Source organism: Calidris pugnax, unplaced genomic scaffold (assembly GCF_001431845.1).
Source record: "Calidris pugnax isolate Ruff unplaced genomic scaffold, ASM143184v1 scaffold81, whole genome shotgun sequence".
NCBI classification, from domain to species: Eukaryota; Metazoa; Chordata; class Aves; order Charadriiformes; family Scolopacidae; genus Calidris; species Calidris pugnax.
In genome coordinates, this window is record NW_015090880.1 from 10,635,925 (window position 1) to 10,649,022 (window position 13,098).

At 47.2% G+C, this 13,098-nt stretch overlaps 1 protein-coding gene across 2 annotated transcripts in view; it reads left to right on the top strand.

Annotated features, from left to right (window-relative positions):
* The first annotated feature begins 420 nt into the window (after window positions 1-420).
* Window positions 421-13,098, top strand: part of ACOX2 (acyl-CoA oxidase 2, branched chain) — a 19,333-nt gene continuing 6,655 nt past the window's right edge. Inside the window, exons 1-12 of one of the 2 annotated variants that reach the window (XM_014946703.1) lie at window positions 421-569; window positions 1,583-1,795; window positions 3,047-3,209; window positions 5,578-5,729; window positions 6,235-6,342; window positions 7,054-7,173; window positions 7,616-7,731; window positions 8,129-8,301; window positions 9,413-9,575; window positions 10,242-10,432; window positions 11,533-11,694; window positions 12,701-12,806. In XM_014946703.1, coding sequence (XP_014802189.1) covers window positions 1,636-1,795; window positions 3,047-3,209; window positions 5,578-5,729; window positions 6,235-6,342; window positions 7,054-7,173; window positions 7,616-7,731; window positions 8,129-8,301; window positions 9,413-9,575; window positions 10,242-10,432; window positions 11,533-11,694; window positions 12,701-12,806 — 1,614 coding nt within the window. In that variant the 5' untranslated portion in view covers window positions 421-569; window positions 1,583-1,635. The remainder of the gene's footprint in view (window positions 570-1,582; window positions 1,796-3,046; window positions 3,210-5,577; window positions 5,730-6,234; window positions 6,343-7,053; window positions 7,174-7,615; window positions 7,732-8,128; window positions 8,302-9,412; window positions 9,576-10,241; window positions 10,433-11,532; window positions 11,695-12,700; window positions 12,807-13,098) is intronic. The other variant, XM_014946705.1, reaches the window with a different exon arrangement.

A 13,098-nucleotide genomic window follows, 5' to 3' on the forward strand; every position in this document is an offset into this window, starting at 1 on the left:
AACCCAGCCTGCGAGGGCACATCCCCGGTCTCCCCGCTTGCACCCCAAACTGCGGGAAGAGCTGAGGACAGTGCCGTACCGGAGCCAAGCACACAGTGACCAAGCTGGGGAAACCTTGAGTGAGTTCAGTTCACGAGCAGTGAGAGCCCATGGGGTGCTCTCCTCCATCCTGAACAGACTAACAAAAATAAATAAATAAATAAAGAATTACGACTACTAGGAGAAGGACAGGGTGTCACTTTGGTGACAGAGCTGGAAGCGCAGCCTCCACCGCACAAATAGCCCAAAGTGAGATCATAAAAATATAATTTTTTTATTTTTTTTTTTTAAATGCAGAGGCTCCAGCCCTTTCAGCAGTGGGAGCTGCAGGATTTTACGCCTCGCAGGCTCCCAGGCCGCTGCCGGCAGAGGTCAGCTCGGGCTCGCCGCCGCGCACACGCAGAAACACCCACGGCCGGGTCGAGCTCCGTTGGCCACGGGGACAAGGTCCCTGCCGTGGGGACGCCGGGAGGGTGGCTCGGGCAGGTGGGCAGCGGGCAGGCGGCTCCCCGAAGGACGTGCGGGACAAGGTACGTGGGGGTTTGGTTTGACTGTAGCAGAGAGAGACACAGATTTTTCTTACACGGCCTCACGGAAGAGGGAGCCGTCGGCAGAGCCGTGACGGAGCTCCAGCCCCAGCACGGAGCTTCCTGGGACGGCTCAAGGGCAGGTCGGGGTTACTTGTCCGGTTTGGTGTACTCCACACGCTGCTTTGAGGCTTTTCTCCCTCCCAGGACAATAGGACGCCTTGAATTAAAGGCCTGAATAGCAGAAAAGTGGGAATTAAAAACATCTTTGCAAGTCTTGCCAGGGTTTAAATTTTCATAATGTTAAAAATAGTTCAGGAACGCAAGGGGGAAAAATCTGCTTTTTTTCCTCCCTACACATCACCTTTTTTATTAACATTGCTGCTGCAAATCCTGCCAACAGGGGAATTACAAGGTTAGGAGTTAATGTAAAGCCGAGCCCCCTGGGAAGCAAGACAGCGTGGCCAGAGCTGCCAGCGTCTGTAACCACTGGTCCAGAAGGCTACTAGCCTGTGGGCTAATCAGCACCAGCAGCACTTGGCACGGGGAGGGGAACAGGCCAGGGCCAGAAACTCCCTTAAACATTAACACATAGTTGTGTGATAGTCTGGCAGTAACTTCTCATAAACCACTGGGGACAGACTGTGACAGAAAAAGATTTTATGTTTAAAAAAAACAACAACAAAAAAAACCAAGCATAAAAGCTGTATTTTGAGCTCTTAAAAGTGCCCTAAATTTTCATTGCCCATATCATTGCAAGGAGGACAAGACAGTGCCTCATTATTCATGCAACCCCTGTTTGTTTATTTCTTTTAAAACTAACATGGAAACGTGCCTAGTTGTGTACAAAGTTCACTCCTACACCTACTTTGCTGAGAGCCGTGCCCTGCAATAGCTGTGCCGGCAGCGCAGGGAGCCATGCCCGGGGCTGCCCGCGCAGGTATAACATCTTGGCCAACCTACTGAAACCTCTCCTTGCTGCTCCCAACACCTTCATCAACCGCCCACCCTTGCAGGGTGCCAGCGCCTGACGAGCCCCATCCCTTCCCAGAGCGGCTCAGCCTCCAGGATGGCTCTGCTGGAGACGGGCAAGTACTCGCAGGGCTCGGTCCCCGGCAGCGTGAATCCCGACCTCGCCAACGAGAGGCAAACGGCTTCCTTCAGCGTGGAGAAACTCACCGCCTGGCTGGACGGCGGCGCGGAGCAGACTCGGCTACGGAGGGCGGTGGGTGAGTGAGACGCACGGGGTTCCTGGCTGCGGGCTGGTACGGGGCATGGCTTCATCCCCACGGCTTCTGCTCCTCCTCTGCATGGTGGGGTTTGTGCTCCCAGGTATCTGCTTATCACCCCTCTCTTAAAAAAGTGGGAGCGTGGAGTCCCTGTTAGTGTAAATCAACACGACTCCTCCGCAGCCACTCCCGCCGTCTGAATCCCTGCTCCCATCCCCACTACCTCTGGCAAGACTGGTTAAACTGGAATACAGGGGCTGAGGGTCACACGGGTGGGCATCTCTGTACAAGGGGGATGCGGGCATCTCCGTGTGAGGGGGACACAGATGGGGGCTACACGCCATGCGCCAACCCCAGCCAACAACACACACACCCTCCCCCGACACATCAGGCTCATCCAGGTGGGGAATTCCTCCTGTGGGTTGGCTCCACCAGGCTGAGCTGCCCTCACTTGTGATGGGCGTGCCGAAAAATGAGTGTGTGCTCAGAAGGAACAGAGGGAAAAAAAAAAAAAAAAAAAAAACTTTTTTTGTCTCTGTAACTACCTCCATATATTCCATATATAAGGGCACCCCATATATAGAGGTATATATCATACATACCCCTATCAAATGAAAATGGCAGAGGCCACTGGGATGGTACACTTCATGGTGAAACTGGAGTTCAGTAAAACCTTGAAAGCGAACGGACTCAAAGGTTTCAGGGCAAAAAAAGGGGACAGTGGGAGCGCTCAGGCTGACACAGAGAGAGCAAACCCAAGAGTCATGTTGCGACACCACGAAGGGCTGATAAAACCCTGAGTTGAAGCACAGGTGTCCAGTGGGACACCCGGCACCTCCGGCCATTGGCCACCTTCTGGGCACAACCCAGGTAACGGCAGCTCCTGCAGCCATCACAGCACAGGAAGAGCAATTAGAGACAAGAGGCATTATCTATCTGAGGCACAAAGTCACTCCAACGCCCCAAGCAGGGATGGTACCTTACCTTGCAGGGTCATTATTTCTACTCAACAGACGCCTCTCTCAGCCCCACCGGCTTCCCCTCCCCTCCTCCTTCTCCAAACCCATTGCTTTCCAGAGTTAGGCATGACAGCCATCAGAGCCAGCACTGGCAAAACAAAATCTGCCCGTGGCCACCCTAAGAAGTCACAGCATTGGCACCCAGCACCCCAGCCCTGCCTGCTCCCCCCTCGAGGTGCTGCCCACACCTCCCCGGCCCCAGGAGAACCAACTCTTCTGCGTTGCTTTGCAGTCGAAGCCATCGAAAGTGACCCCGTGTTTAGCAGAGAGAATCAGTATTTCCAGAGCCAGAATGAGAGGTACGAAGCAGCAGTCAGAAAGGCTGTTCACCTCCAGAAAAAGATGCACGAGATGGGATGGAGCGAGAACGGACCTGAATTTCAGTACATCTACAGGTGATTTTCATTTTCTTCTTTAACTGTACAACCAATCTTTTGTTAAAATATTTGTATGCCAACAAGAAATGGCTTTAGCAAAGGCTGGGAGAGGCCAGCAGTTGACAGAGAAGGTTTTGACACAAACGTGCTGCAGGTTTTTACTTTAGCAGCACGCTCGGGAAAAGGGAAAATGATGATACACGGCAGGGAACTTCTCAAAGAGCAGCACACGGGTACAGCGTGATAGATCACAGCAGTTCACATCCCCAGCGTGGTATTTCCACTTCAGCAACCTCCTTGCCTGTGCTACACCTCTCATACTGCTCCTTAGCAATTTTATATGTACAATGGAATGGTGCTGTTTCAGTTATGTCACTGACTCTCAGATAGAGAAAATCTCATTTTTAATTTATCTAGAAAACCCATATTGCATTTAAAAAAAAATAAGAAAAAAACCCAACTTATTTTGTTGGAATGGAATAAAATATTTTCCAAAATCCTCTCCTAAAAAATACTTAACATTTTCCATGGGGCTGAGCTCCACGTTTTAATTGTAATTGCTTGCCCCTCCTTCTTTCCCCTTTTGCTAAATAACAGTACCACTTTGCTGTTGCCCAGTGCACACTGTCCATTTTGGGGGTTACATACCCAGTAAGAAGATGCAAGTTCAAAAGCATCATTCAAAAGGGCAGCGCCTCCACCTTACAAATCACCACTGATGCTCAAAGTCACTTTCCAATATTTCATCATGAAAGGTTATAGCTTTTTAGACTAAGCCCTTTGCAGCCTGCAGCAAGTGCGACTGCAAAAGGTGCAAACCTTACATTGAGAGCTCTTGGAGCTGATCATTAGACTCCCAATAAAAAGCACCTCTGCACTCCTCCCTCAGAAGGAAAAAAAAAATCCCAGCAGATTTTAAAAAACTGGCAAAACTCAACGCCTCTCCCACCCAGATTGGCTTTTGCCAGGCCCCTGGTGCCAAGGGCTTTGGCAGGGCCAGCCTGCGCTGCCGCCTCTGCTGGATTAAGAGTTCTGCCCCTCTGGACTTATGAAACCCCAGGTGAGCACCAGGCTCTCCCTGACAAAGCCCTGGTGCCTCCTGGTGCCAGACACAGTGAATCACCTGCACGCATTTTAAAACCCAGCTTTTTAAACTCACAGATAAAGCAACACTATTTCTGGATGGGCTGCCAAGCATTCATTACATCTTTCTCTGATAATCAAAGCAATTTCCCCTTAACTTCTTTGTTCATATTTTCCCCCCTCACACTTTTTCAGCATGACTGATTCCCTCTCAGGGCCAGTATAAAAGAAAGGGCGCAGTCATTTGTTAAAAATGAAAGGTATCTGTCTGGAATGAGATGCTCACTATAGCACTGCAGTAAAGCAACGTGCTAACAGCCAGGCAAAGCTACCAGGAACAGCACCGCCGCCTATTTTTGGGTGTGAGAGGACATCTACTTATATCTGTGAGGGGATTCAACCATATTCTGAGGAATCCCAGGAAGAGGGACTATATTCCTCATATTTTCTTAGTATTTCTCACACACACATACACAAACTTAAAACAAATGAGTTTCCGATTTCCACCACAGAAATCACTGTAGCCAAGTTTCCATGCACAGCTTCTGGAATAGTGCTTTTGGGGATGCAGGCAGCCCTGCCAGCTGGCAATGGCAAAGGACCTGACCAGACAATAAACCAGGTCTTACAAGGATGTGTTTAAATTTTTCCCTAAGAAAAACACATCTCAAGTGATGCCAAATCTCCATGCACCCCAGTATTGTACCCTGGCAGCGACTGACAGCAAACACCCAGGGAATGGTACAGCAACAAACCCCAACGTACCGAGGGATGTCCCCAGAATGAGAAGGTCCAGGAAATCCAGGTCGCAGATGCTTACGTATGTAATTCAGTCTAATGGGCCCCATGGTGAATTGCCACAGTTTGGGAGTTTTAGGGTACGGTGGTGGGTTTTTTTTAGCTCAGCCTTAAATAATCAGGAAAAAAATAAAACAACTATGAAGTGAAATAAAGATACGAAGGGCTCACAAGCTATCAGAGCTACAGGAGCTTTGGAACTGGGCAATGTTTTTAGGAGCTCAGCATCTGCTACTCAGAACAGATAATTCCTCCAAAAGCAAGTGAAATAATGAGCTAGCAACACTTAAGCAAACTATGTTATGAAAGAAGGAATAAAAGCAGCTTGGAAGAGCACTTTCCCTGCAATACCGTGTTGATGCTGGACGTTGGGTGAGGTATGACAATGCAGAAATCAAAAGGCAGCAGGTGGTACCGCCTGGTGACCGCTGCAGTGTCACTGCCTCATTTGTCACATCCCTGGAACTTCATCTGTGTAAAAATACCCCTCGTGCCTTCTCCGCAGGGCAGTGGCAGGAGACGTCGCGTTCCTCCTTCACCGCATCTTCATGAGAAGCATTTCCATGCTGGGCTCGGACGAACAGGTTGCCAAGTGGATTCCTCTTGCCTCCCAGTACCAGCTCATTGGAAGCTATGCCCAGACTGAGCTGGGGCACGGTAAGGCTGCAAAGGAAACCCAGCGTTTCCGTAGGACAAGAGACTCTGGCCCAGATTCTCAGGGGGATTGGAGCTCAAGCTGCCCATGCTTCACTGGGAGACGGGTGGCTGGGGGAAAAATGCCACCTGTGCATTAGATGTTGGTGTCCTCACGGTTCCTCTGTAAGCTGGAGATGTGCTGGCTCTGGTTTCACTCATGTGGAAAAAATAACAAGGGTGAAGGCTCATGGTTAGACAGCAGGCAGTCACCATCGGTGCAGGGGATCAGCCAGGCAGTTTGCCTGAGCTGATGGCTGTCACCATGATCCAGGCAGTTTGCCTGAGTACCATGTGGCTCAGAAGATCTTTGCAAGAGACGGTGCAAGATCACTGGTAGCATGGTCTCATGGTTTTCATCAGGAGAGTAAACCACAAAACCCTGGTAATACCCACACCAGCCTCCACTCTCTCCATCCTTGTGATACACCAGGATAGATAGATATTTTTTTTATTTTTTTTTTTAAAGGAACTTATCTTCAGGGTTTGGAAACAACAGCAGTCTTTGATGTCACTACACAGGAGTTTATACTGAACACACCAAAGATCTCTGCCATGAAGTGGTGGCCTGGAGACAGTAAGTACCACGAAAAATATTTTGGTTTTCCTAATTTGCCTCCTTCAGTTACTCGGTCTGCCCTTCTCAAGCTCTCTGTTTGAGGGCCCAGGAGTTAGCAGAGGACTTCAGCAAGAGATGCACACACCAAGAGGCAAATAAGAGACCAAAGGGTTTTGTACAAGTTCAAAGGCCAGAAGGGAGCCACCAGCACCTTTCAAAAGCCCTTGGGTGGCAGGGCTGGAGAACTTCACTCAGGGAAATTCCTGCCTCCACAGGAATCAATCTTCTCTTCTTTGTAAATGCTCAGACAACCAAAAACTGCAGGAAGATCATCGGCATAAAGGATTCAAGTGTGAAATTCCTGGCTCCCTTCAGGAAGGAATTTCACAGAAAATAACTGGAGTTACTCTAGCAGCCACAGAACTTCCCACTCTCTCAGCACTGCAAGAACTTTAGCTACTTACTTATTCTCATCTGCTGATGCAAACTGCTCATCCAAGCCTCAAGGGCAGCGGCAAAGGTAGAAGGATTGATGCACCTTCTGAGAGCCAAGAGTAGGCTCAGAGTGCAGATTTAGGCAATCTCCAGTGTCCAGCCTCTGGGTCACACCTACGCTGACCCACACGATAGGGAGCCCTAACACACAGTTTGCACTGACCGCTGTTAGCAGTGGAAGTGTTTGTGCTACACCTTCCCTTAAGGGAACGGGGCTGGTTTTTCTTCTTGCAGTGGGAAGGTCAGCAACCCACACCGTGGTCTTCGCTCAGCTGTACATCCACGGGAAGTGCTACGGGATACACCCCTTCATCGTGCAGATACGCAGCCTTCAGGACCATTCACTCTGCCCAGGTAAACGACCCCAGACATGGCAGCATTTTTGCAGATGCTCTGCCTGTTTTACCCTTAAATGTTTTCTAAAACATTGGGCCCAGGGAGAGAGAGATATAATTGCCAAAAGCAAACCAAGACAGATACCCAAGGCAGAGTTATCATTAACCCCAACCTTTTTATCTAAAGGAAGATTTAATGTATCCTCAGGCATACCCAGACCAGCCTTCTTCTTAACCAGAAGCCTGGGCTGCTCTGACCATCTCTGCATTAATACTTCCATTCTGACCCCGGCCCTGCCACGAGGCATTCCAATGCCTGTTTCACCCCCTTGGGCAAGATCACCCACGTGGGGAAGAAGCAGAGCTGAACGTGCCCGTCCTTTGACATCCCCAGCCTGACACAAAACGGGGAGAAAAAAGTTCAAGTGGAAGTGAGCAGGCTGTGTTTTCTCCCGCTACAGGCATAATTGCAGGAGACATCGGTCCCAAAATGAATTTTGAGCACATTGACAACGGCTACCTCATGCTGCAGAGCGTGCGCGTCCCCAGGGAGAACATGCTGAACAAGTTTTGCGAGGTATGTACAGACTCACATCACAGGCTCTCATTCCACAGCCAGAGAGACAACAGGGACCTGCCTAAATTTAGGACAAAAATCTTCCTTTGAGGTGTCTGCAAGTCTCTGTGATTTTATCGAGGGCAGAAGTTACCTGAATCCTAAATGAAACTCAGTGACAGGAATTCCACGTTCAGAGGCTGGGGATCACGGGGCAGGCAGAACCCATCTGAGCTAGAAGCAGTAGGAGTTTATCTCTTCAAATAGATGTGGTTTATCCATCATACATAAAAATACTTAGTTTTGCGTTCAGTGGGGGATTTTGACATCTGTTTTATTCTATGCATAAAGATTGCACAACCATCCTAGTAGTGAAGTAATGAAGAAGGTGGCATCTAACATCCTCTCTCTTCTTTAGGTTCAACCAGATGGCACCTACGTCAGACGGGGGTCACAGAAGATCAATTATTTCACAATGACTTCCGTGCGCATTTCCCTCCTTTCAGGGGAAGCGATACCATCCCTCATGAAAGCCTGCACCATCGCCATCCGATACTCCGCGGTTCGCCGGCAGTCCAAGCTAAAGCCCGGGTAATGCCACGCGAGTCCACAGTGGTGGGAAGGGGACCATACACCACATTCCCCCTCACCAGTCTGTATTTCTGCTTTGCATCTTATCTCTCAGAGGCATCACTGGCTTATTTCCTGGCCTAGATAGGGTATTACAAACACGCTTCCCCATTATTTACATTAACGAGCTTCAGTCAAAGTACAAGAGAATGTTTACAGTTCTTTCTGAGATAAGTTTCATAGTTTGAATAGCTCAGCGGTTCACCAGGCAACTTATTTTTCCTATAACTGGCCTTCCTGTGTAATCCCATAACTCAGTGGAACCCAGACAAAGCAGACAAGTTGCTGAATTCTCATTCCATAGTATCCTACTGGCGAGCCCAACATCAAAACACCTTCCAACATCCACAATTCCAATATGCACAATTTACAACACTGAATTTTATTAGTCTGGTAAGAATCTCTTTAATTTTTAAATTCATTTGAATGGATTTCAAAAATTTCCACTTAAATCGCCTTTCAGCAGCAAGAAGATTCTAGTGAGAAAGTGGTTTGGTTCAAACACAAGCCAAACACAAGAGCACAGCATGCTGGACTGTTGTAATAGCCAGTTCCATCATTTGAGGTCCTAAGGGTACTAACCACAGCAAAAGCGGTACAGAACATCCAAAAAAAAGCTCAGAAAGCTTAAAATAATTTAGACTCAAATATTTTCAGATAAACCTATCTACACTCAGGGCCACAAAGATCCACTTTGAAAAGCCAAAGTTATTCAGGGTGCAGTGCCACTGCCTCCCCTATAACACCTAACAACTGGCTGTCCTTGGAGGCTCCATCCTCATCCCCTCCCACAGCTCCTGTTCCCCCTCTGTACTGACCCATCACACAGAGCCTTTTCTACTCTGTTAGCCTGGTTCACCAAAACAGCAGAAAAATTACTTTTTTTCCTAGTCAGGCTTGTTTCTCTAACAGCTTAGCAAGCTGGGCAGATTTGCTGCCACGACATCAGCTCAGTCCTGTTCACATACTGCTTCTTGGGAATGAAAAGTGCTGGTGTTCACTATGGAATAGGTAAACTAACAGTGGCTACCGTGTCCACATGTGCCCTACTTCATCAGCTGTCTTCCAACAGGGAACAAGAAGCAAAAATCCTTGACTACCAGACCCAGCAAGAGAAATTGCTGCCCCAGTTGGCAGCAGCCTACGCCTTTCATTTCATCGACGACTACCTGCAGGAGCTATTCGACAGGGGGTACAGGGAGATCCAGAGGAAGAACTTTGACACGCTGCCAGAGGTGAGCTGCAGCAGGATTAGCTCGTTCAGCACTTGTCATCTCTAAATATCAAAGTATTTTAGCAAACCACCAAGCGTTCCTCTCACCACTAGGTAACTGGAAAAAGAGGAAGCACTAAGAGACCGAGCGGCGTGTCCCAGGTCCACAACCAGTCAGCAACAGCCTTTGCTTTACCGCCCCCAACTTTTCGTTTTGGGAACTATTGCAGAGTGAAAAGTCCTTGAAAAGCATGTCCATTTGATAAAAACCTTGTTCCAAGTAGCTGGTGACACAAAGCATTATTTCACAACTTCACCTCCAAATGCACATGCAAATACTCACTTCTGAGCCAAAACCAAATATGCGACTTTTTAGATAGAACATAAGCTATTGCAACTGGAAGCCCGAAATGAAAACACACTCTGAACGAGGGCGGCCAAAGCCACTGCTGGTTGAGAGAAACCCAAAAATGCATAAACTGACCACATCGTGCCCAGCATCCCAGGCAGAAACCGAAGCCAGGCTCAGGGAGCTGGGTGTTACCCCAGGATGCAAGGGAGGATCTGGCAGGGATTTCATACCCAGAAATTACACAGAAACCAAAAAGGAAACTTATTCTGAGGATTGCTTTAGAACACTTTCACCATTAACACTTTGCCTTATTTTATTATTATTTTTTTTTAAAAGCTCCATGCACTTTCTTCAGGCTTTAAAGCCCTGGTTACTCAGCACTGCACTTCAGGAGTGGAGATCTGCCTCCGGGCATGCGGGGGACACGGTTACTCCTTGCTGAGTGGACTCCCTTCCTTGTATACTAAAATAATTGCCTCTTGTATTTATGAAGGGGAAAACACCGTTTTGCTCCTGCAAACTGCCAGGTAACAATGCAAATCTGCTCATCTAAAAGCCTGCCCCCTCATTTATTCAACCTCTACTACTTCTTCTCCAAAACCAGTAAAACCAGCTACTCCTTTCTCACAGCACCTTCTAAAAATACAGCTCAGGATATAAACTATTCATGTCTTCCCTCTAACAGGCACAGAGGTGTGTGGGAATCGGATTATCTCTTCTATTTTCGGTTTGGGGACACATGCAGGTGCTGCTCTGCATAACCTCATTTTCCTCTTTGTCTAGTAGCACAGCAAAAGCCCTGCTCCACAAGTTTTGCGGATTACTTTTTAAGCAACCAATGTAACACAATATTGGTAAATGAGGTGGATTCTGAGAAGGCAAAGTTGTTGGATAGTGAAAGCAGATGAGTCATGCTCCAAGAACACCGCTTTCCTCCGAACACACAGACTGATGAGTATCCAGAGTAGATGAAATACAGGAGAAAGAAACCACAGTGCTTGAACTTTTAATAACATGTGTTTTTACTAGAAGGAGAAAACCAGTACAGTTCCCAGGGACAGAGGTGCTGCCACGTAGCTCTGTGCTTGCACACAGACATTTCTGCATTCATTACTGACTCCTCTTGCAAGGTCACGAGAAATGCTGTAACTTTTTACTTCCAGACCTGGTCAGTCTAGATCACAGCAGAGGGAAATGCTCCTTGGACACACGTTTAGCTCTAAGAAAGGGTCTCACGTGTGTGCTGGGGATCACAGGGGGTAAGACCAAACCAACAGTAAGACTCCAGAGCATTATGACTCTGGCTGCAAAGTTGATAATGTATCTCATCACCACGCTGCTGGGGCTGCTAATAGCCACAGCAAGTTTCCTCCTAAAAATTCATCAGCACAGATTGCTGTAATATTAAATACGGTAGGCAAACTACCCCTGAGATCCATCACAGATCAGATCATTGCAAGTAACGTGCAAAACAAAAGGTCATTACTTGTTCAAGTCCATTCTGGACCACCGCTGGGATGGGTCGTAGGTTGCTGCTCCTCACCCCAGACCACTTTACTTTTTACATGACCATTTGCTGTGTGGGGATCACAACCATACCCTGCTCTTACTGTTACCCTCTCCCCAGGTTCCTGGTTAAGTGCTTCATGGCAGCCAGCACTGGCCAGTCTGTCCCACCATCTGTCACTTATCTGGCTGCAGCGAAACCCGGAAAGTGTCCAGCCAAGAACAAGTTGGATTTTCTCCGTCCAGATATTTACATCGAGGCCTATCAACACGCTGCAGTCAGGTCAGTACGGAGGACAGGGTTTCTCTCTTCGACATCAGAAATGTGTTAAGACTTCAGCTTCTTCCTTGCTTTAAAGGGAGATAAAATAACATAAGCTACACAAGAACTGAGACCATCTGCTCCTGAAAGAGAAAAGGAAGGCTCACACAGGATTAACAGCCACGTCAAATGTTCAGTGTGAATCTTTCACATTCAGAACATCAGAAGTATTTACGCCACATGCTACCTAACAACTGCATTCCATAGAGCTGATTCTACCCTGAGTTGATGGCAGTATTTAAGTAAATCCCAGACCACATCACTGAGCTGCTGCCCAGCAAAAGCTTTAGGCAACTGGACCCTGTGCAATTCTATATAGAAAGTTAAAATTTCACGTACATGTGAAACTGATGTTTGTTTTCAATTAACACTACAGCAAACACAGAGACTCTCCTTCTGTCTGTAGCCTTTCAACTACTCAACACAAATAATTGGATCACAAGTCGTCACATATAATTATTTGCACATTTATAGGTCATATAAGTTAGGTCATATATGTGCTATCTCTGAAAACCAGGTAAACGGAGACAACCCTTTTGTCATTCTAGTCAGTGTAAAGACTGAGCCATTCTTCTGAAAGCTTCAGTATCAATGGGAGTGGGATTTTGATCCCTGTGTAGAAAATTAGAAACATAATGTAACATCTGTCCAATAATACCATCGGTTTATTTCGTTTTGCAAACTCTCCTTACACACACACGCACAACCCAAGGAAAACTCAGCAGAGCCCCTGGTGAAGGACCCTGGAAGTTGAGAAGGCAGAAATCTTTCAGTACTGGGGCGGTCCAGGTGCTTCTCCCAGTTTGTACTTAAATTTTGCATAATCTACATTTGCTCATACTGACTGTAGATAACTTCAAACGTCAGAAATGCCATTTTGCCGTACGATCACACACGAGTCTGAGTATGCAATGAGTGCATATGGGCTGCTATATTCATATACAATATGTTTTTTTCAATTTTCCAGACTCATAGGCAGCACAGCAGCTACACTACAGGACTTGATTCAGTCTGGAGCCAAAAAGTATGATGCGTGGAACCGGTGCACAGTGCAGCTGGCACAGGCTGCAAAGGTTAGCAAAATTTATCTGCTTATTTGGGTTTTCTCTTTATGATACAATATGCAACAGAAACGGCATGATTATCTTAAAATCTCAGCGCTGTTTATTGTTTTCTGTTAGCATCTAAGTGACACCACAAAGACCAGGGCACCACTGTGGCTTGCATGGTGGAAAAACCATAGTAAGAAGTAATTCCTGATCTGAAGAATTTCTCATCTGAATAAGGCAGGTAGAAAAAGACTAGAGGGAATAGAAATTAAAGGGAAAGAGATTAAAAAAAAAAAAAAAAAAAAAAAAAAAAAAA